This window comes from Stegostoma tigrinum, chromosome 7 (assembly GCF_030684315.1).
Source record: "Stegostoma tigrinum isolate sSteTig4 chromosome 7, sSteTig4.hap1, whole genome shotgun sequence".
NCBI classification, from domain to species: Eukaryota; Metazoa; Chordata; class Chondrichthyes; order Orectolobiformes; family Stegostomatidae; genus Stegostoma; species Stegostoma tigrinum.
Window position 1 is genome coordinate 66,403,397 of NC_081360.1, and position 24,762 is coordinate 66,428,158.

General features: G+C 41.1%; 2 protein-coding genes across 7 annotated transcripts in view; one reads left to right on the forward strand and one right to left on the reverse strand.

Annotated features, from left to right (window-relative positions):
• osbpl11 (oxysterol binding protein-like 11) overlaps window positions 1-8,008 on the reverse strand; it is a 95,495-nt gene extending 87,487 nt beyond the window's left edge. Inside the window, exon 1 of one of the 5 annotated variants that reach the window (XM_059647379.1) lies at window positions 7,635-8,007. In XM_059647379.1, the coding sequence (XP_059503362.1) occupies window positions 7,635-7,753 (119 nt within the window). In that variant the 5' untranslated portion in view covers window positions 7,754-8,007. Of the gene's footprint in view, window positions 1-1,180; window positions 1,280-7,634 lie in introns of those variants that run through there. The other 4 variants (XM_048534827.2, XM_048534828.2, XM_048534829.2 and 1 more) reach the window with 4 other exon arrangements.
• Window positions 8,009-14,357: 6,349 nt separating this feature from the next.
• LOC125453912 (glycerol-3-phosphate dehydrogenase [NAD(+)], cytoplasmic-like) overlaps window positions 14,358-24,762 on the forward strand; it is a 31,879-nt gene continuing 21,474 nt past the window's right edge. For both annotated transcript variants that reach the window (XM_059647380.1, XM_048534056.1), the window contains exons 1-2: window positions 14,358-14,522; window positions 18,221-18,398. In XM_059647380.1, the coding sequence (XP_059503363.1) occupies window positions 14,479-14,522; window positions 18,221-18,398 (222 nt within the window). In that variant the 5' untranslated portion in view covers window positions 14,358-14,478. The remainder of the gene's footprint in view (window positions 14,523-18,220; window positions 18,399-24,762) is intronic.

Below are 24,762 nucleotides of genomic sequence, written 5' to 3' on the forward strand. Positions count from 1 at the left end.
AGATTCAGTTACCTATCCTACATCAAGACTAGTTTCCCAATACAGCAATGACCCCTAGAACGTCAACAGTTCAAATTCAAAATTTTGATCCTTATGTTTAAATCCCATCATAATTTTGTTCTTTGATCCAACCCTACATTCCTCTCTTTTGTGCCCTGTTTCTCTCATTCTCCTGTTTTGTGTTTCCCTGAGCATGCCATTAGCAAGCCTAGGCTTTAGAAATCCCTTTCATTTCATCAAATGCAAATCCCTCAGACTCTCCTAAAATTGCCCTATTGTAGAACAGGGACTATATTTCAAAAAAGCATTATATTAGTTGCAAAGTACTTTGAAGCACTCAGGTTGTGAAAGGCACTATATCAACGCAAGTAATTTCTTCACTTGAAAGCCACTTCTTACCCAACCTCCTGACACCTTACAAAAAAAATTTTAACTGTGGATGCCAGAAATTAGAAACTCAGTTCTTGTTAGTATCGTGGGAGACCAGGGTTCAATTCCCCGACAAGGAGGATTTAATACTTGAAACAGCACAGTGGTTTAGTAGTTAGCAAACCAGCCTTCAATTCCACCCTTGGGCGTCTATGTGGAGTTTACACATTCTCTCCACATCTGCGCGGGTTTCCTCCCACTGTCCAAACTTGTGCAGGTAAGGTGGATTGGCCATGCTAAACTGCCCATAGTGTCCTCAAAAGTGCAGGCTATAGGGTAGGGGGTGGGATGCTGTTTGGAGGGTCGGTGTGGCCTGCTTCCACACTGCAGGGGTTCTATGACATCATATAATGGCAATATATAATGCAAACATCAAAGACATCTAACATTCATTTATTCCATAATGGATTGGTTAAAAGTTATTCTAACAGATATTTATGATTAAACTGTGTGATTCTTATCAATGAGAAATAAAACGTAGGACGAAATATTGCTGATTCTCCGTATAACGTCTATTTTCAAACTAAATGATTACTGTAATTTTTTTGATAAATAACATTTGAATTACAGTATGTATGCCTTCCAAAAATGTCAAGGTTTTACTGGAATCACGTAAAGTAAAATAATAAACAGTTGTAAATTAGAGTTTAAATTATGGTCTTATTAACAATCAGCACTAAGAGTTTTATCCTGCTTTTTTAATTCAACCACCCTTCTCTCTGCATTATTAGAAATGAATATTGATAAATACATTATAAGTAGACCAGAATACGATCGTCAGTAGGAAGAAGCTTCACAATCCTTTAGGTATCAGGAAAGGTGAGTGCAAGCTAGTTAATGCCCAGCATCAAAAACATTTAAAATCAAAACTTAAAAAAGGTGTTTCAAAAACAAATGTGTTTTTCTTCTTTATCTCTTTGTAGACACTCAGCAGCAAACAATCCAGAGTCCAATGTGCAACATACTATGGGGAGGGTTTAAATCACTAACACAAACAATGCATAGTCATAACACAAACGTCTTCTGGAATTCACCGAACAAAGCTAGTTTCAACTTGTACGATAGCACACAATTCAAACCAGAATTGCAAAATACAGAAAATGTGTTTTCGAAAATGGGAATGAAAACTTCATGATCATCTTGGTTATGGATGAGAAATTAATAATAATTTAAAATAACATTACCCATTTTCTCTTGTTTCTAAGTTCTCAATTTCACATCCTTGTGCTATAGGGATCCGAAACTGCTAACATCAAAGATGACAACTTTTCACAAATTCCCTTTATAAAATTCAAATTACAAACACTATTTCTTAGTCCCTTAATTTATTCTGTTGAATATCATAATTGTAGAAAGGGCTACTCTTCTTGCCATAATCTCTAGAAATTTTCTTTAAACAGTCAATGGCAGAACAGGGAGCAGGCCATTACATGTTGGTAAAGCTCAAACAGCAAAAATCAATCAATTGAGAAAGAAATAAAAGCAACCGACACTATGCTGCATCAGCAAAGACAGGCCAGGACAATAAAATTGCAAGCAGAGGTAGCACAACATACAGCTAATTAGCAGCCAAATTTGGATTGGTCTTTAAAATGAGATAGCAAGAGTCTCCACAATATAAGTACAGGAAAATAGTTGCTTTGACATTTCATCATCCAGGGAGACAATGTCATAGTCATTTGTGGCTGGACCAATAACCCAGAGATAAACACAGAAAGTGTCAGAGAAACTCAGCAGGTCTGGTAGAATCTGTGTAAACAGGTACAATGTTAACATTTCACATCTGTTATGACACTTCTTCCATTCCAAAGACTGACCGGACTCAAAACATTAACTCTTTTTCTCGCCACAGACACTGCCACACCTAGGTTTCTCCAGCATTTTCTGTATTTATTTCAGATTTCTAGTAACCCTAGTATTTTGCTTTAGTATGCCAGGTATTGCTCTGGGGACCAAATTCTAATCTCAGCACAGCAGATGGAATTTTCATTAAGAAAAACCGAAATTAAGTCTAATGGTGATCACAAAATCATGGTTCGTGGTCATTAAAAAGAAACTATCTGGTTTAATAATATCCTTTAAGGAAATCCACCATTTTTACCTGGTCTGGTCTACAATACGACGAAAGACCCACAGCAATGAAATGGTGGGCAAGACACTTAGTTACATCAAACAGGTTAATAAAGAACGAAATTACACAAACCACCTGATAGTGACCCAGGCACCAGAAACAGTAACCACGGCCTTGTTGATCTTGCAAAGATTTCCTGAATAACATCTGGGGTCTTAACTCAAGATAGAGATAGCTGTCCAAGAATGCAGTCAAACAATGGCGTGGTATAGTCATCACTCAAGGAGTTGTACATACAGTTCAGACAACACCGTCAACACACCCTGGGTACGTTCCAACTGGCAGCACAGATCCAGTCGAGGTGGCAGTACAGTGGTATACAGTCAACAGTGAATTGCCCCAGTCCTCAACATTAAAGATTCTAGACCCCATGAAGTGTTGTGAAATGGCCACCTCCAACAAGACAGAACACAACCATCAGCTTTTGACATTCAACAGGATCACCATTACTGAAATCTTCCACCATCAACATTCTGGAGATTACCACTGAACACAAAATGAACAGGACCAACCATGTAAACCACAGTGGTTGCAAGAGCAAGTCAGAGGCTCAGAATCCTACAGTGAGTAAGTCACCTCCCATCCGAAGCCTGTCCACCATCTCGAAGACAAAAGTCAGGACCATGATGGAATACTCCCCATTTGCCTGAGGACTGCTGCTTGACCCATATTCAAAAAGCTCAACACTATCCAGGAACAAAGTAGCTGCTTGATGAGCACATCTTCAAATATTCACTCCCTCTACCACCGATGCTGTGTATTAGCACTACGTACTATCTACAAGATGCACTGCAGAAATTCAAAGATCCTTAAACTGCACCTTCCAAACCCAAGACCACTTCCAGCAAGGACAAGGGAAGCAGACACTTGGCAAGACCACCACCTACAAATTCCCCTGCAATTCATTCACCAGCGCCTTTTCTTCATTGCCCATTGGTCAAAATCTTAGAACTCCCTCCTAAAGGCATTGTGGATCTGCCCACACCAAATGGGTGACAGTGATTCATGAAGGTAGCTCAACACAACCTATTCAAGAGCAGCAAGGATCAACAATAAATGCTAGCCTAAACAGTGTGCCTATACCCGAAGAATGAAGACAGAGTCATGCCAAGGAAAGCTCTTGCTGATTACCACCTAGTACCCCTTCTTGGCTGACGAATCAGTACTCCTCCACGCTGCACACCAATTGAAGTGACTACAGGTGGCAAAGGTGCAGAATGTACTTTAGGTGGAGGGATTCAGTGCCATCACCAAGAATGGCAATGTTGTATCTCCAATGATTGAGCCGAGACCAAACAGACATGGCTGTTAGACTGGATCTGTAGCTAGGTGAGGGAACCAGAAGAAAAAATCTGCTTCAGCAATTTACTTGTCACAGATGCATCTGTTCATGACTGTATTAGTAACAGTTACCACAATGGAGTCCTCCTGGAGATGAAGTCCCATCTTTACAGTGAGCATACCTACCATTGTGCTGGGTGTCTCATTACCACAATGGTAAATGAGTCAGATTTGGAACAGATCTGGCAACTCAAAACTGGACATCTATGAGATATAGAACATAGAACATAGAACATTACAGCACAGTACAAGCCCTTCGGCCCTCGATGTTGTGCCGACCTGTCATACCAATCTCAAGCCCATCTAACCTACACTATTCCACGTACGTCCATATGCTTATCCAATGATGACTTAAATGTACCTAAAGTTGGCGAATCTACTACCATTGCAGGCAAAGCGTTCCATTCCCTTACTACTCTCTGAATAAAGAAACTACCTCTGACATCTGTCCTATATCTTTCACCCCTCAATTTAAAGCTATGCCCCCTCCTGCTCGCCGTCACCATCCTAGGAAAAGGGCTCTCCCTATCCACCCTATCTAACCCTCTGATTATTTTATATGTTTCAATTAAGTCACCTCTCAACCTTCTTCTCTCGAATGAAAACAGCCTCAAGTCCCTCAGCCTTTTCTCGAAAGACGTTCCCTCCATACCAGGCAACATCCGAGTAAATCTCTTCTGCACCCTTTCCAAAGCTTCCACATCCTTCTTATAATGCGGTGACCAGAACTGTACACAATACTCCAAGTGCAGCCGCACCAGAGTTTTGTACAGCTTCACCATAACCTCTTGGTTCCGGAACCCGATTCCTCTATTAATAAAAGCTAAAACACTGTATGCCTTCTTAACAGCCCTGTCAACCTGGGTGGCAACTTTCAAGGATCTGTGTACATGGACACCGAGATCTCTCTGCTCATCTACACTACTAAGAATCTTACCATTAGCCCTGTACTTTGCCTTCCAGTTACTCCTACCAAAGTGCATAACCTTACACTTGTCCGCATTAAACTCCATTTGCCACCTCTCAGCCCAGCTCTACAGCTTATCTATGTCTCTCTGCAACCTACAGCATCCTTCGTCACTATCCACAACTCCACCAACCTTAGTGTCATCTGCAAATTTACTAAACCATCCTTCTCCGCCCTCATCCAGGTCATTTATAAAAATGACAAACAGCAGTGGACCCAACACCGACCCTTGCGGTACACCACTAGTAACTGGTCTCCAGGATGAATATTTCCTATCAACTACCACCCTCTGTCTTCTTTCAGCAAACCAATTTCCGATCCAAACTGCTATATCTCCCACAATCCCATTCCTCCGCATTTTGTACAATAGCCTATTGTGGGGAACCTTATCGAACGCCTTGCTGAATCCATATACACTACATCAACCGGTTTACTCTCATCTACCTGTTTGGTCACCTTCTCAAAGAACTCAATAAAGGTTTGTGAGGCACGACCTTCCCTTCACAAAACCGCGCTGACTATCCCTAATCAATTTATTCTTTTCTAGATGATACTGAGATACTGAGAACCATGAGAGTGTTAATGGACAGGTAGTGAAAATACATTAAGCTTTGTTTTCAGTTTAGTTCAGAATACACCAGAGCTTCAGTTGAGAAAAATCAAGAGTTAAGTTCAGGTGCAAACCCGAGTTTGTCTTTTCCTCTGAGTTTTTCGGTTCAGACAGAATCAGTCATGTATGAGCAGCGGTTTTTTCTAGTTTGTGAAGTTTACTGCAGCAAGGAAGTTTTTAGATTGTTGGAATTAAAAAAACTTCATGGTATCAAACTTTGAGAAGAATTCTAAACTCAAGAAAAAAAGCAACAGGAGGAATCAGTTCAAGTAGAAAATTGAGGAATTAACAGACATATAATTTCTCTGGATTTGAGTTTCTGTAACAAATAATGATTGGAAATAATTATAAACATTATTTTTATATTTGTGTTGTAAAGATGACAGTTTTATTTTTGACTGGGGACTGAAATGGGAAAGAACTGTTTGAAAGACCCACGGATTGTTGAAAAATTACAGCATTTTTTTTAAAAGAAGACACCCAATACTCACTTTAAGTGGTCCTTGAACAGTTGTTTGATCAAGAGGCAGTGGAAACATGATTACAGACAAACTGGAGCCCAAGGACTATATACAATAAATGATTTGACCAGCGACAAGTACCTGACTGTTCTGTGGACTTGTGAGCAGTTATCAATTACAAAGGTTGCCTATGTGATGACAACTGATGACAGCTCCTAGGCAGCTGAACAGATTGAGTGTATGAGTGAAAGCAAAACCCCATGGATGCTGCAAAGCTGGAATAAAAACAAAAAGGTGCTGGAGAAACTCAGCAGGTCAAGTAGCATTTGTGGAAAGAGGAATGGAGTTAACATAGAGGCCAGTGTGACTCTGCTTCAGAACTAAAGAAGAATCAAACTGGACTTGAAACATTAACTCTGATTCTCTCTCCAGAGATGCTACCAGACCTGCTGACTTTCTCCAGCAATTTTTTTGTTTTAATTTGGTTGCATAAATATTTGGGAAAAGCAATCTGATATCTGAGAAGGGCACCTGTGTTTCTACCGCACAGCAAAAACAAATTTTAAGCCTGAAGAAACACAGTTGTCTCTTCATCAGTCATTAACAAAAACTTTAGTTCTTAACAAATAAGCCAGCAACTTTATAAGTGTGAATCAGCCAACCTGTATTTTCTGCAAGTATCTGGAGAAGGAGAATCAAGGAGCAGCACATCCTGACAAGACAAAAGCACCACCTCAGTGAACCCTGCAATCAGTGACCTTCCTAGTCTTTCCCTCCACCTGTCTGTATTGGGGCCAATTTATAAAAGAGGTTGTAGTTATAAATACAGGTGTTAAGTGCTGACAGTTCATAATTGTTTATCTGTTGTTAGAATCTGACCTGTGCTTCCTCTCAAGCCCGACATAACTACTCCAGTGGTACACACACACACACACAGAGAAAGAGACAGCGAGACAGAGAAAGCAAGAGGGAGCGCGAGCAAGAGAAAAAAAATTGAATTTTGTTTATTTCCCCTCTTTTGTGTCATAAATTTACATTCTGTTGTTAAACATCAACATTGTGTGAATATGGTTCAGTGACAAACTACCATATTAACTAAACAAACAAAATAAACTAAACAAACATGATCTACCAAGCTGATTTTGTGCTGGGATTTGACGAGAGCAGTAATGCCATTAGCTGAGACATACCACAACCTAATTGCAACAAATTCAAAGATTATATCAATTTCTTTCAAAGCCTGCATATTCCAGAAATCCATTTCAAATAAACAATTTTCCAACTTAGCCCCTAACAGTGAGTTAAATAGTAGCACTGATCAAAACCACAGAAATATAGATACAGTGTTGTGACTTGTTTATTTTCTCTAAAGTTGCGATGGAACTCTTACCATTAGTGTTTCACCTACTCCAATGTACCTCAAATCCAATCCAGTTAGTACTTTTCAACTTCATGCCCTCAAATGGATTTCTCCATCTCAAAATGACAGAACTGCAGTCGAGTAAGGTTACTATACAGTTCAAAATAGTCCTTCCAACCAGACTAAGTTTCTATCTCTGAGTGAAGCAGCTGTGTGTGCTGTTCGTTTCATACACAAAGGAGACTTCACATCTCATGACACTGAAGTCCCCTCGACCGTGATCAGAGCCCCTGCGCCCTGATGGGCTACCCTCTTCACCAAACACCAGGACATACCTGTATTGCCAGCCCTTTCCCCTTCCCAACAGTTTGTGCACAGGCGCTTCTGCTTTCACATCAGGTTCAGGCACTTTCATGGAGGCAGAAGCTGAAACTGTCACGTCCCCTCCTTGCATCGTCGAGCGCTTGAAGCTCTTCGACAGCTCCCAGCCGGGAGCTGTGAGTTTACAGTCAGAGTGAGTGAGTAAGGGACGAACTCGGAAACAGGCCGAGAAGGGGAGGGGCGGTAGATGCTTACTGCTGCTGGCACACGCTACAGGGCAACAATGAGGAGGAAGCCCCTTCCCACATTGTAACCCTCTGGACTAACCCGGAAGCCGTCCCAATGCCGGAAGCTGCTATCGGGGGAATGTTCGGTCGACAGGTTTCCCCCAAACCCCGCCCCGAACCGCTCGTCAACGTCACAATGACAATCGCCGTCGCCTGTGGTGACGTCACTTCAAAAACTATCTCTTCCGTGTCGCCGGCGGTGTCGAGCCGCCATATTAGTGCGGGGCACAGCCAATAGAGCCTGATGGGCAGCTAGATATAGGTCTAGCCTATGCCTGCAGCCATATGGTATCAATGTGGACTTCACCAGTTTCAAAATCTCCCCTTCCCCCACTGCATCCCTAAACCAGCCCAGTTCATCCCCTCCCCCCACTGCACCACACAACCAGCCCAGCTCTTCCCCCCCACCCACTGCATCCCAAAACCAGTCCAACCTGTCTCTGCCTCCCTAACCGGTTCTTCCTCTCACCCATCCCTTCCTCCCACCCCAAGCCGCACCCCCAGCTACCTACTAACCTCATCCCACCTCCTTGACCTGTCCGTCTTCCCTGGACTGACCTATCCCCTCCCTACCTCCCCACCTACACCCTCTCCACCTATCTTCTTTACTCTCCATCTTCGGTCCGCCTCCCCCTCTCTCCCTATTTATTCCAGTTCCCTCCCCCCATCCCCCTCTCTGATGAAGGGTCTAGGCCCGAAACGTCAGCTTTTGTGCTCCTGAGATGCTGCTTGGCCTGCTGTGTTCATCCAGCCTCACATTTTATTATCTTGGAATCTCCAGCATCTGCAGTTCCCATTATCTCTTAGATATAGGTCGTCCGTTTTTTATGCTGCTGCTGAGAAGCTGATCAACATCGACTACTTTTCAGTGGTGTCCTTACTCCTTTCACCCCCCGAGACTGAAGTTGTTTATCTTCAAATCCCCTCATTGCCTCCCATGCTTCATCTGATATTGTGTTAATTTCTTGGGCACCTTCCTTAACATGAAACTGATGCCTCGGAAACAAAGATTTTCCTTGATTCGAAACATAAACATGCTTGAACCATATTTTTCTGTCCCTGAATGCAGACCTCTTCTACATCTTATACCAATGGGACCTTAATCCATATTACCTTGTAAAGATCCTCCTTCCCCTTAAACTTGAGCTCAGTTGTTAGCAGTCGAATCTCATCTGTCCACTGTACCGACCTCCTTCTGCTGTAATTACCTAGATTCGATTTCAATATTCTCGTCCTTCAAATCCTTCCTCATATAAATATGAGCAGCATACACTTTAGATAACATACTATTTTCTAAAAATAAAATTGTGGATGCTGTAAATTATTAACACAAAAACAAAGTGCAGGGAAAGCTCAGCAGGTCTGCCAGCATCTGTGGAGAGAAATCAGAGTTTTGTATCGAAGGGTCACTGGACCTAAAATGTTAACTTTGATTTTTCTCCACAGATGCCTCTGGACCTGCTGATATTTTCCAGCAATTTCTATTTTGTTTAAAATATTTCACATCTTGTACACATTATTAAAGCAGAAGTCATACTTCAGCATAGCATGTTGGAAATATCATAGGAACACAATCACCTCCCATAATCCCTTTGAGTGGCAAGTTATGTACCCTCATTGTCATTGTATCAAAATCTTGGAATTCATGCCTAACTCATAAAATCTTCATTGCCTGAAGACTGAAACAGCTTGCCAACAGTTTACTGACAACGAGAAAACAAAACGGACAATAAGTGTGCTCTTGCCAGGGTAGATTAGGCCTCACTAGAACAATTAGATTTTGTAAAAGTAGTCACTTGGGATTTTCCTCTGCTTTTATTCTGACCAATAATTCAGTTAGCGTTAATCCAATTCACTGCTTTTAGACATGGTGAATTTATGAAAAATGGTGTGACCAAGATAAACTGTTTGAAAAATTATGGGAAGTAAATCATAACAGCGTAAAAATTTGTGGCTCAGAAGAGGTCATTTTCTTCAACTTCTGCTGGCTGAGGGAGCAACCAGCATTATCCCATTTTTAACGCTCCTTTTCGATATTCCTGGCTGTTCAAGACCACATCTAGGTTATTTTAAATACATTAAGAGTTTCTGCCTGAACAGACCTTTCAGGCAGTGACTTCGGAATCTTCTTAAACTTCGAGGTAAAAGAAAAGTTTCAATTCCCTACAAATGCTTCTCCCAATTCCCTTATATCAGTGATACATGGTTGTTGACCACTCTGCTAAAAGAAATAAGTGCTTCCCACTCATCCTAATCTAAGTTTGTCATAATTAATCACACATTACCGATGTCCTCCTTACAAAGAAAGCAGCAACAGCTTGTCAAATCTTTTAATTTTGCTTCTTAGCTAAAATTCTCCTGTCCGGGCAACAGGCTTACAAATCTCTTCTCTACCCACTCCAGTGCAATCACTTGCTTCCTGTCATGCAGTAATTAGAACTCTAGTCGAATTTGATGTTTTGTATGTACTGTTGCTGTTAAGATAAACATTTGCTGCTCAGCGCTAATTACTTTTGAGAAGGTGCTATTGTTCAAAAGGAATTTCCAGATTTTTGACTTACTGAAGGTCAAGGAACAGCATACTGTTGCATATCAGAATGGTGTGTGGTTTGGAAGGGAACGTGCAGGTGATAATGTTACCCTTGTCTTTCTAAGTTGTAGAAGTCAGTGGTCTTCTGCTGAGGAAGGCTTGGTGAATTGTTGCAGTACAGTAGTGCACACTGATGCCAATGTCTATCTGTGGTGGAAGGAATGCTTTTCAAGGTTGTGGACAGGCTATCAATCAATTGGTGTTAGGTAATGTCCAGCTTCTTGGGTGTAGTTGGAGCTGCATCCATCCAGGCAAGTGAAGAGTATTTCATCACATACAAACAAAAATTGCTGGAAAAACTCAGGAGTTCTAGCAGCATCCATGGAAAGAAAGCAGAGTTAATGTATTTTTTTTCCAGCAATTTGTGTTTTTGTTTCTGATTTCCAGCATTCACACTTCTTTGTTTCTTGTTCTTTAATATTTTATCACACACCTGACTTCTGCTTTATACGTAATGGACAGGCATTGGGCAGTAAGGCGTCAAGTACTCACTGCAAAACTCTAAGACTTTGAGTTGTTGGAGCAACAGTATTTATTTATATGAGAGGTAATAGGAACTGCAGATGCTGGAGAATCCGAGATAACAAAGTGTGGAGCTGGATGAACACAGCAGGCCAAGCAGCATCTCAGGAGCACAAAAGCTGACGTTTTGGGCCTAGACCCTTCATCAGAAATGGGGGAGGGGGAGAGGATTCTGAAGTAAATATGGAGAGAGGGGGACGTTGACAAGAGAGTTGCAGTGGGAAATAGATCGCCTGAGGTTTGTCTGGAGGGAGGAGGGTAACTTCTTCAGATTTGGCATCCCTAGAAGTGAGGTTAAAATTGTATCAGACATGTCCGCCTCCTCCTCTCTCCTTATTTATTTCAGAACCCTCTCCCCCTCCCCCATTTCTGATGAAGGGCCTAGGCCCAAAACGTCAGCTTTCCTGCTCCTAAGATGCTGCTTGGCCTGCTGTGTTCATCCCGCTCAACACTTTGTTATCTCAGATTCTCCAGCATCTGCAGGTCCTATTATCTCTGATACAATTTTAACCTCACTGCGAAGCCTCTTCTCGGGATGCCGAACCTGGAGAAGTTACCCTCCTCCCTCCAGACAAACCTCAGGGGATCTCTCTCCCGCTGCAACTCTCTTGTCCAACTCCCCCTCTCTCCCTATTTATTTCAGAACCCTCTCCCCCTCCCCCATTTCTGATGAAGTTAGGCCCAAAACATCAGCTTTTGTGCTCCTAGGATGTTGCTTGGCCTGCTGTGTTCATCCAGCTCTATACTTTGTTATCAAGTGTTTATTTATATGGCTGGTACAGTTACATTTTGGGCCAAAAGTAATGCTCAGGATGTTGATGGTGGGAGCTACTATGCTGGTAATACAAGGGAGATGATTAGACATTTTTTGTTGATGATGGTCATTTGCCTGGCACACCTGCAGCACGAATGTTACTTGAAGCTTATTAGTTCAAGCCTGAATATTGTCCAAGACTTTCTCCATGCACGTCATATGAACTTACGAATTAGGACCGTTCAGGTCCTCTACTCTGCTTCACCATTTAATAAGATCATGGCTTCCACGTATCTGCCTACACTCAATAGCCATCAGTCCTCTTGAAGTCAAGAATATAGCTTGAGAACAGATTCACAATCTTCTGAAAGAAAACAAAGGATCCTCCTCATTCTATTTTAAAATGGAAAGACTTTTTTTTGCATAAGTGATCCACTATTTCCAGCTTCTCCCAAAAGACAAAATATCCTCAAGTCACCTCAGAATCTTAAATGTTTTAATAGATCATTTCTCATTCTTATAAACTGGAATAGATACAAATTCAGCCTGTTCAAACTTTGCTGATAGACAGTCTCTATGTCCTATCTATATCAGTCAAGCGAACCTTCTCTGAACTGCTTCTTACATATTTACATCTTTTTTATGAATACAAAGGCCAAAATCATGTATGGTTGATGAACTCACAACGTTTCAGACAAATGTAGAAAAACATCCTTAATTTTATGTTTCACACACTTTACAATAAACAATAATGTTTCATCTGCCTCCCCAGTCACCTGCTTTGTCTATAGACTGGCATTTTGTAATTAATGTACCAGGTTACCCAGATTCCTCATAAAAACCAAAAGAACTGCAGATGGTGTAAACCAGAAATTAAAACAGAAAATGCTGGAAAAGCTCAGCATTTGTGGAGAGAAATCAGGGTTAACATTTTGGGTTGAGTGGCCCTTCCTCAGAACTCAAGCATACTCTCTGTACCTCAGAGTTCTATAGACTCCCTACATTTAAATAATATATTGTTTTTCTACTCTTCCTGCCAAATTGAACAAATTCACATTTTCCTACATTATCCACCAACTGCCAAATTTTGCTCACCCACTTAACATCTCTATATCCGTTTGCAGGCTTCTTGTAACTTGCTCAAAACTTGGTTTCCAATCGTTGTAACAACAACAAATTTGGCAACCATTCTTCATCCAAATAATTGTTTTAAATTATAAATAATTGAGGCTCAATACTTATTCCTCTGGCACAGCACTGATCACATCCAAACAACATGAAAATAATCAGTGGACTGCCTCAATATTTGAGGACTGGCAGATCCTACAGAACAACGTAGGATCATCAGCAATCATCCCCACTTCTGGCCTTATGATGTCAGGAAGGTCATTTAAAACAAACAAATATCATCGTGTGTAATACTTCACCCTGAGAAACTCCCTGCATTAATATCCTAGTCTAAGATGCTTAGCCTTTAACAATCATGATCATTTTCTCTTTTTCACCCTGTGGAGAAAATTTCAGTTTTGTTACAGCCAAAAGACAGTTTACTGTATGCCTTCTTTTCCATCTCTATCTGCCCTACTACCTTCAAGGATTATTTAACATCCCCTCCAACGTTTTTCTGCACCTCTACACTTCTCAGTATTCTTGCATTTATTATGCATTTCCCTGACTGTTCTTCTTCCTGAAATTAATTCCCAGATAACTAATACAAATGTGATATGAAGAAATAACGTGTGGCTAAACATGCTTCACAGTGAATTGAAATGTGAGCACAGAAGACACAAGGATTTCCAGTTTCTGAAACGGCATGTGTATGAACATCAGGAGAATAGTCTGTCGATCTTCAGCGTTTTTTAACGTTCTTCTACAAAGACTGTCGCAGGGTTTGGGAGGTGGGGGGTGGAGATGAATAGTATCTGTGGGACAGTTCTTCTATTGAAGTTGGGACAAAATGGAAATTAAAAGAGGAAAATCTTCAGAAAACGCATTTAGTTTTTTTAACATATCTGCTGTGCAAATTGTATTTTACTATTTTATTATTTATAACCAACTATTCTCTCAATTTCCTTTCTATGTAAGTTACATATTTTAAAATATGGTACGCTTCCAGATCTTAAACGTGGCCCCTTTCCAGACCTGCTTGAAGGTGGTTTTCAGCAGATAGAATTTACAGCAATGAAAGAGGCCATTGGTCCAACAATAGATCAAAAAGTGGGAAACATAAACGAACTTTTAGATGTTGCTCATCTTCCAAATTTTCTGTTTCGTTTTTACTCATGACTGGATGTGCAGTTATTGTGCATAAAGCCTGCCGTTATGGTACTGCTCCTGTACATGCGAATTTACACCTTTACTGCATTGAAAACAGACAGATAATTTACGTATTACACCGAGTTTATCCGTTTCGAGATAGATTCAATAGAAATTGGGAAGCATTTTAGATCACAGAAAACACTTAAGTGTTAGCTGAAGTTGGGTTTGACTGAGGAATATCACCTCTTCCGGACAGTAACAGCAACGCAACGTAAATATGATTGTATGATCGACAGGGCTACAAGCCAATCACTGGTTGCGGGAAAGGTAGCAAGGAAGTTACACCAGCTCTAACTGACTTTAATCTCTCCGTGTAGAACTGGAAACGGTCCAAAGGGCAGGAAACTAAGCTGTTCGCAACTTGTCTGGTATAACGATACTATAACATGTCTGGTCTCAAAAAGATCTGCATCGTTGGATCCGGCAACTGGTATGTTGGACGCGAGTTTAGTTTGTTCCTTTTTGGACACTGGTAGTGTCAGCTATGTGGTTTAAATGGGCGGATCCCTTTTTAACTCAAGCATCTGGTGACCAATAATGGGAGAATGTAAATCCATTACTCTCCCGAGGAAGATGAGTGCAGCCCGTGAACACGAATGTCTCCAATGTTGCTAGAGGCTTCAATGGGGAACTTCAAAAAAAAGTTGATTGTCAAGCAGCTGGTAATAGCAAAAGATACTGGATCACGCTACTGTGTTGGTGAAGATCTAGTCATTAATTCATAATTCCTACTTGCAGACATTGCCCCTCCTTTATCACCTAGGTTTTTGTTTTTGAAAAAAAATCTGCTAATGTGTTTGAAAAGTTTTATCTCAATGTTGATAAGGTCTTCAAGAGAAACTATTTGCATTGGTAGATGGCACAGAAATTGGTGTGGTAAATAGCAAGGAGAAAAGCTTTAAAAAACTGTATAAATGGGCTGGTCAAATGGACCCCATCAGGGGCAAATGGAATTTAGACCAAGTGCAAGGCATTGCATTAAGGGACTAACAAAGTGACTAGAAAAGACAGCGGATCAAACGGACCTTGGTGTGCATGTCCATGAATCTGTGGAGGCAGTGGGTCAGATAGATAATTTGGTTAAGAAGGAACATGTGAGCACTTTGCAGGAATAATGCATCGAGGCAGCTAGCGTTGATAGCAAAGTGTGAAGCTGGATGAACACAGCAGGCCAAGCAGCATCTCAGGAGCACAAAAGCTGACGTTTCGGGCCTAAACCGAAACATCAGCTTTTGTGCTCCTGAAATGCTGCTTGGCCTGCTGTGGTCATCCAGCTTCACACTTTGCTATCTTGGATTCTCCAACATCTGCAGTTCCCATTATCTCTGATCACAGCTAGGATTGATACTTGCCTTCACTTATGAAGGCATTGAATACAAGAGCAAGGAGGATATGATAGAGCTGTGTCCATTGTTAGCTAGAACATAGCTGGAGTGTGCAGTTCAGGTCTTCACATTGTAGAAAAGATGAGATTGCGCTAAAGTAAGATTTCCCTATCCTTATACTCCAAACCCCTTGAAATACGAATCGATGTTCAATTAGCCTTCCTGATTACCTGCTGCACCTGTGTGCTATCCTTCTGTGTTTCATGCACAAGTTCCCCCCAACTCTCTTGTTGGCAGCTTTCTGCGTTTTTTTTCTCCATTTAAATTATACTCTGTTCTTTTGTTCTCTCTTCCATAATGAACACCTTCACGCTTTTCAACATTATACTCCATTTGCCAATTTTTGCCATTTATTTAACTTATCAATATTTTTCTGTAAACTGTTGTATCCCTTTCACAACTTCCCTTTCCACCTGTTTTTGGTGTTGTCTGCAAATTTGTTTCCTTACTCCAAGTCATTACCATATGTTGGAAACTGTTGTGGTTCCAGCAGTGATCTTTGTGCAACCCCCCTGGTTTGATGTCACCAACTTGATAAACAGCCCTTTATCCCCACTCTCTGTTTCCTGCCCATTAGCCAATTCTCTATCCATATCAATATAATACCTTAAATACCATGGGCTGTTATCTCTGCATTTTGCAATGAGGGCCCCTCTCCACAATCTGAACTGCCACCGACTCAACGATCTCTCCCCAATACACTTTCACCTTTATCCTTTGGCTGCTGGAAAGCTTTTCAGTGGATGTGAGTTTGCTCGCTGAGCTGGAAGGTTCATTTTCAGACGTTTCATCACCATACTAGGTAACATCATCCGTAAGCCTCCGACAAAGCGCTGGTGTTATGTCCCACTTTCTATTTATCTGGTTAGGTTCCCTTGGGTTGGTGATGTCATTTCCCACTTTCACTCGTATCCTTACATACAGATGAGGAAGGACACCACTTTGATTGGGACAACACATCCATCCTAGGACAAGCCAAACAGAGACACGCACGAGAATTCCTAGAAGCATGGCATTCCAACCGGAACTCCATCAACAAACACATTGATTTGGAGCCCATCTACCATCCCCTGAGAAAAAGAACAGGAAATGACATCACCAACGCAGGAAATGACATCACCAACCCAAGGAAACCTAACCAGATAAATAGAAAGCGGGACATAACACCAGCGCTTCGTCGGAGGCTCATGGATGATGTTACCTGGTATGGTGACGAAACATCTGAAAACGAACCTTCCAGCTCAGCAAGCAAACTCACATCCAGAACCTCAACCTGAGCTACAAATCTTCTCAAATCTCGCTAGCTTTTCAGTCTCTAATTCGGTCAATTAAATTGCACAGGACATACGAGAAACCTATTCTCTGTTTCCAGCTACACCGTGGCCTCACTCTACTATTGCTTCCCTCCTGCCCAACCTCTTACACAAGATGAGACCCCAGCCTAAAAGCTAGCTCAATGTCACAAGCCCGTGAGCTATTTAAGGATGAAGATGTTGTGACAGGCTAGCTTGTGAATTATTTCTTCTTTGTTCTTTCATGGGATCTGGGCATCACTGGCAAGGCCAGCATTTATTGCCCATCACTAATTGCCCTTGAACTGAGTGGCCTGCTAGATTATTTCAGAGGGCAGTTAAGATTCAAGCACTTTGCTGTGGATCTGGAGTCACGTCCAGGCCTGACCAGGTAAGGATAGCAGCTTTCCTTCTTTGCAGGAAGAACACCTGTTGTCATAAATAATGACTCCACTGGAAGATTCACAAAACAAACAGAAGTGCTTCAATTAAGCATTTGCCTGTAGCAGAATGGCAAATAAAAGGACAATGAAGGTCTTAAACAGATCTTCCACTACCTGGCTGGTTCAGAGAGCTGTGCCAAAATGTATCTTTTTGTGGCTAGCATAATTGCAGCCTCTTCTCAATGGAACCTTGCCAAGATTTAAAACAAAATCTAGTTGCTGACAAATTTAGAGCCAGTGAGGAAGAGGAAGAATATCTTGATGATTGTCACTCTGAGGACTCTTCAGGGAATGCTGCAAATGGCAACAGAGAATAATCAAAATATTTACATCTCTTTAAGTCAGCCAAGCTTTATTAGCATGTTCTCCCACACCTTATGCTAAGGAACAAATTCTGCAATTCTGTTCCTTTCCTAGAATATCATATGTGTTTCTCCTAGATCATTTTCAGTCTTAATCACTTTCTCGAAGGGGCAGTAATGGGATTCTTTAAATCAGGGGCAGAGAATTAACTTTCAGCAGTCCACCACTTTCTTGATGCTAGGTCCCTTGGTCAGGTACTGAGTGCCTGTGAATAAAAGAATGACTCCCCAATTCTCTGCTCCCTCCTCCATTTTTCAATGAGACCAGAGGCAGATCCTTCAAAGGCTTTTGCTACACAGAATTTGGGAGGATCTGGAGAGTGAGAGTTCCATTAAATCCACGAGCCACCAGTAAATCTGAAGAATTGGAAGCAAGTACTTATCAAGTGCTAGAGTGTATATATAATATTGATGGAGTTTCTTTAGATATTAAGGAGCATAGAGCTCTGGCTCCCCTGCATTCTATGAATTATTTGCTTTCACATTCTCAATGACATTATTTAATTACCACCCTAAGTTGAAACATCAGTGCAGATGGACTGAGAGATAAAACAAGTGCTGCAGGAATATTTGTGGGGATTTAGTTTTGATTGGTAGGGAATTTTTTTTTAACAGTTTCTAACTGACTTCTGTCTGCCTCTTTCAGGGGTTCTGCTATTGCAATAATTATTGGCAAAAATGTCAGAAAGTCAACCCAGTTTGATTCTCTTGTGAAAATGTGGGTTTATGAAGAAATAATAAATGATAGAAAACTCACAGATATAATAAACACAGATCATGAAAATGTGAAGTACTTGCCAGGTTATAAGATTCCAGAAAATGTGGTAAGTCAAAGATTTGCAATCAAGAAACTTTGCACAAAAATCCTAAAATTTTGTTATTTTTTTCAGTCTTTGTGGTAATGTAGCCCTCTGCTAACCTGATATATTCTCAATATTACTCTTCTAAAATCTTCTCAATCATTTCTTAATGGCTATTGCCCAGCTGCATTGAACTTCAAGGTGGTTACATTTACTTTAAATTGTTTTGTAGACTATAGGATACAAAATATATGCATGTTTTATTTCCTTGGTACCAGTAGTGATACATAGTAATGTCAGAGTAACAATCAGACATATAACATTAATAGTGAAAAGACATTTTGTGCTGAAATGATCAGAACATAAATAAGATTATAACTTTTCAAGTTAGTTGGTTAAAGCTATGAAAAGTTTACACCATAGTGTAAAGTTTTGTGTGATTTAGGAATAGGACATTGAAAAGGTATAACACAGAAGGAAACCGTTCAGGCCATTGTGTTTGTGCTGGCTGAGAAAAAGAATTAAGCCTCCCATTCCAATCCCACCTTCCAGCCCTTGGGTCATAGCTTTGCAGGTTACAGAACTTCAGATGCTGTTTTAGGTATCTTTTAAATGAGCTGAGTGTTTCTGCTTCCACCACAAAACAATGCAGCAATTTCCAGACAGGCACCATTCTCTAGACGGAAAAGTATTTCCTCATGGCCTCTCTAATCCTTCTATCTGTAAACTTAAATCTGCGGACCTGGTATCTGACCTCTCCATGAGGGGATAAAAATCTTTCCAGTCTATTCTAACTCACACCCCTCATAATTTTGTGCATCTCAATTGTCTCCTCAATCTCCTTGGTTGTACAGAAAACAACCCCAGCCCATTCAATATTTCCTCATACATGCAGTTTTCAAGCACTAGCAACACTCTTATCAATCAACTTCATATTTTCTCAGAGTAAGTATATATCTTCGCATAATGTGGTAACCAGAATTTATGTCAAATTCCAGCTGTCATCTAACTCGCATTGTACACAGTTTCAGCATTAAATCCCTGCTTTTGTATTTAATACCTTGTGCAATAAAGGAAAGAATTCTATGCATCAGTGATAATGGGAACTGCAGATGCTGGAGAATCCAAGATAACAAAGTGTGGAGCTGGATGAACACCGCAGGCCAAGCAGCATCTCAGGAGCACAAACGCTGACGTTTCGGGCTTAGACCCTTCATCAGAGAGGGGGATGGGGAGAGGGAACTGGAATAAATAGGGAGAGAGGGGGAAGCGGACCAAAGATGGAGAGAAAAGAAGATAGGTAGAGAGGAGAGTATAGGTGAGGAGGTAGGGAGGAGAAAGGTCAGTCCAGGGAAGACGGACAGGTCAAGGAGGCGGGATGAGCTGGTCAGTAGGAAATGGAGGTGCGGCTTGAGGTGGGAGGAAGGGATGGGTGAGAGGAAGAACAGGTTAGGGAAGCAGAGACAGTATGGGCTGGTTTTGGGATGCAGTGGGGGGAGGGGATGAGCTGGGCTGGTTTTGTGATGCGGTGGGGGGAGTGGAAGAACTGGGCTGGTTTTGGGATGCAGTGGGGGAAGGGGAGATTTTGAAGCTTGTGACAACTCTGTCCACGACTTCCACTGTACGACCCACATCAATCCCCCTTTTTACTTCCTCAAAAAATTCATTTCAGACTTAAGTGGGTCCATTTAACTAAAACCATGCTGACTATCTTTGATTGATCACTGCTTTTCCATGTGGAAGTTTATCCTGTTTTTTCATAATTGACTGTAATATCTTGCCCAGTACCAAAATAAAGTTGACTGGCTTAGAAAATAAATTTTATTTGGACTATCCCTCCTACCTATCCCTCCAACATTTGGTCCCACCTGTCTCTGGTGAGAATTGAAAAATGATCCTCAGAACACTTGTTATTTTCTCCCTGGATTCCTTTAATAGCTTAGGATATAATACATCCTGTTAGCACTTTGTTATAGTGATTTATCTGCCTTCAAGGATGTCACTCCCTTCAGTAATTCCTTTCTCTCAAAGAATCACAGAATCCCTACAATGTGGAAGCAGGCCATTGAGCTCATCAAGTTCTCACTGACCTTCCAAATAGCATCACACCCAGTCCCATTCCCCTACCAAGACAACAAAGTGTGGAGCTGGATGAACACTGTAGGCCAACCAGCATCTCAGGAGTACAAAAGCTGACGTTTTGGGCCTAGAAACATCAGCTTTTGTGCTCCTGAGATGCTGCTTGGCCTGCTGTGTTCATCCAGCTCCACGTTTTGTTGTCTTGGATTCTCCAGCATCTGCAGTTCCCATTATCTCTCTCCCACTCCCCTACCATGTCCCCGTAACCCTGCATTTCTCATGGCTAATCCACCTAGCCTGCATAACCCTGGATACTGTGGGCAATTTAGCATGGTCAATCTACCTAATTTATACATCTTTGAACTTTGGGAGGAAACCGCAACATGCACGGGAACCCATGCAGACATGGGGAGAATGTGCAAACTCCACACAGACAGTCATCTGGTGGTGGAATCAAACTGGGCCCCTGTTGCTGTGAGGCAGCAGTGCTAACTACTGAGCCTCTGTGCCACTCTGTTTACTGTATGTAAAATTTCACACACCTCTTTAACTAGAATGCCGGAATCATCACAGTTTTGTGAAGACAGACACAAAGTGAATCTAATCCTCCAATCCAGATCTAATGAACCCTGCCCCCACCTTCTGCAGCCATGCCGAAGTTACCTTGTACACCTCCGAAAGACCCCACCCTTACTTTAGTAAAATTTCAATTTCAAAATTACTTGTACGTAAAAGTTATGGCATTCAAACAAATTGTGAAAATTTTATTTATGCATAAGAAGTTGTGAAAATGGTAGAAGGAAATAAATGTGAAAAATCATTTGCAAACTTGCCACTTAGACTAAATGGCCTCCAAAATGGAGTTTCTCAACTTTGCCCTAGTTGCAAAAGTCTAGTTGCAGTTCCACATTGGCTTTCTTGCAAAATATTCAACTTCCTTTTAACAGGTAAATCTTATGTTTAACCAAAATACAGTTTTGGACAGGAAAGTTAGATTTGAAGATTAGCTGTTATTATCAAAACTTTCAAAACTTTATATGAAGCTCGACCAATGTTTAATGTGTGATTATTTTAAATAATGGAGTCCTGAAAGCAACATTTAAACATGTTACAGACACATCTTAGAAATGTTTAGCGTCATTTTAACCTTGTCAGCCTGATGAAAAATCAATTGATGCCTAAAAAGCTGCCATACATTCTCACAATAATAGGTAACAATAACAAAAGTAGGATTATATAGAGAGAATGTAGGTGCAAAATTTGCTCACTCTACAAAAGTAAGGGTGTTAAAGAAGTAGTGGCAGCATTAAAACATTTAAGAAGATATAGCTTAGCAGAATAAGCAGAGCAGTGGCTCTGTGGTTCAATGTGGGTAGGTTTGAGGCAGTAAGTTTTGAGTGTAAAGTATAGGGAATGACTGTATAGAATCGTAATGGAGAATTTTACACTTCACCACTGGTGAGTTTGCACCTCAAAAGTTTGTGGCTGTCCTTCTCGTCATCTATTCTTCCACCCGGACCTGGCACTGGGGCTGGGGCTGGAGCGAATCTCTTCACCCAGTTAATAGAGGTTTTATAAAATAGGATTATAGAACGTACAAGTAAAGAAATATGAAATTATTAACTGTTTTGGTTGATTTTTTAGTGACAAAAGATGGCCAATTCAAAATTGTTATTTAGGATAGAGGAGAGTGGTTAGGAGAAATGAGTTCACGCAGGGGCTTAGAGAAACTGCTGTGTTCTGCTAGAGGATTGGTAGAGGCATCTTCTAAGGGATGACTGGATAACATAAGAATATGATATTAGAACATAAGAACGAGTAGGAGGAGTGAACAATTCAGCACCTTGAGTATGCTCTCCCATTTGATACAAACATGGCTGATCTCATCTTGGCCTTAACTCCATTTTTCTGCCTGCTGCCCGTAACCCTTCATATATTACTAATAAAAAATTTGTGTGGCTCCTCCTGACAGTTACTCGATGTTTTGGCATCTACTATACTCTGGGCTAGTGAATTCCACAGATTTATGACCCTTTGAGAGAAATAATTTCTCCCCATCTGCTACCCTATCCTAAAACTATGACCTGTCGTTCTAAGTTGCCTCAAAGGAGGAAACATCCTTTATACATCATCCATGTGGACTTCACCAGCTTCAAAATCTTCCCTTCCCCCACTGCATCCCAAAACCAGCCCAGTTCGTCCCCTCCCCCCACTGCATCACACAACCAACCCAGCTCATCCCCTCCTCCCACTGCATCCCAAAACCAGCCCAGGCTGTCTCTGCCTCCCTAACCTGTTCTTCTTCTCACCCATCCCTTCCTCCCACCTCAAGCCACACCTCCATTCCCTACCTACTAACCTCATCCCACCTCCTTGACCTGTCCGTCTTCCCTGGACTGACCTATCCCCTCCCTACCTCCGCACCTATACTCTCCTCTCCACCTATTTTCTTTTCTCTCCATCTTCGGTCCGCCTCCCTCTCTCTCCCTATTTATTCCAGAACCCTGTCCCCATCCCCCTCTCTGATGAAGGGTCTAGGCCCAAAACGTCAGCTTTTGTGCTCCTGAGATGCTGCTTGGCCTGCTGTGTTCATCCAGCTCCACACTTTATTATCTTGGATTCTCCAGCATCTGCAGTTCCCATTATCCCTTTATACATCTAGTTTGTCAATCCTGTTTAATATCTTATATACCTCAATTAGATCATCTCTCATTCTTCTAAACTCTAGAGAGTATAGGCTTAAGCTTTTCAGTCTTGCTTCATCAAACAAACCCCTAATCTCTCAAATCAGTCAAATGAATCACTCGTGAACTGCCTCCAGTGCAATTTCATTCCTTCTCAAGGGGACCAAACTGTACGCAATACTCTATTTCCAGTCTCATTAATGCCTTTTAAGTTTGCAGCAATACTTTCATATTATATTTCTTTAGCAATAAAGGCCGAAATTCATTATTGCTTTTTTGTTAACTGCTGTACCTACATACTGGTTTTCTGCAATTCATGCATGACAACACCCAGAAATCACTGCACCAAAGCACTCTGAAGTTTCTGTCCACTTTGATTATAAATTACCTTTCTAATCTTCCAACTGAAGAAGATAACCTCACACTTATTCTTGTTAAACTTCATTTGCCAAATGCTGGCCTATTCACCTAACCTATCCATCTCTATTTGCAAATGTTTTATTTCTTCATTGCAACTTACTTTCCAACCTATTTTAGTGTCATAAATATCAGGAGCATATGAAAATGTAGGGATGGATGAAAGAGCATAGTGTGATTAATTTTAGATTGCTGTAGAAGCCACCTGGCAGCATTAAATAATCATTTCTGCAGTGAATATCTGTGTTCTTTTATCCATCTTTGCTTTGTGGCCATATATCATATTAAGATGATATTAAGATGATAAAATTCCTGACAGCAGTTGTCTCCAATGACCTTGTAAGACCGAATTGGTGGCAAGTAGATACTGTCCTGTTTAATAGGATAATAATGTGTGATGGCCTCGTCTGCCTTGTAGGAATTTCTCAGATTGCAAGACAAACCCAGTTGACTTTTAGAATCCCAAAATGCAAAGTATAATGTATTTTACCTTTAATTGATTGATGGTTCACTCATAAGTCAATACCAAGACTTTCCAAATTCCTTTTGGAACAGTCCAACAATATAACTTCAAATTGTTAAATTTCTCTTGGCATTACCAGACTGATTCCTGGGATGATTGTAGTGACACGTAAAGAGAGGATGGATCAATTAGTTCTATATTCCTAGCACTTTAAGAGAATGAAGGGAAATTTCATGGAAACTTATAAAATTCTCACAGGACTCGACAGGATAAACACAGGAAAGATATCCTGATGACAGGGTAGTCCAGAACGAGAAGCCACAGTCTAAAGATATGATGTAGATCATTTAGGTCTAAGATGAGGAGAGATGTCCTTACCCACAGAGTGGTGAGCCTTTGGAATTCTCTGCCGCAGAAAGTGTTTGAAGCCAAAACATTGAATGCTTTCAAAAAGAAGTTGGATATAGTTCTTGGGACTAAAGTGATCAAAGAATATAGTAAAAAAAACTAGTAAAAATTGGTAAAAGCACATGGGATGCAGGATTATGTGTTGAATTGGATCCAATGTTGGCTCAGTAACAAGAAACAAAGCGTAATGGTTGATGGCTGCCTTTGCGAATGGAAAGTTGTTTCAAGTGGTGTACCACAGGGCTTAGTGTAGCTACCCCTCCTGTTTGTTTTATAGATTAATGATTTTGCTTTGAATGTGGGGGCACAATGGGAAATTTGCAGAAGATACAAAAGC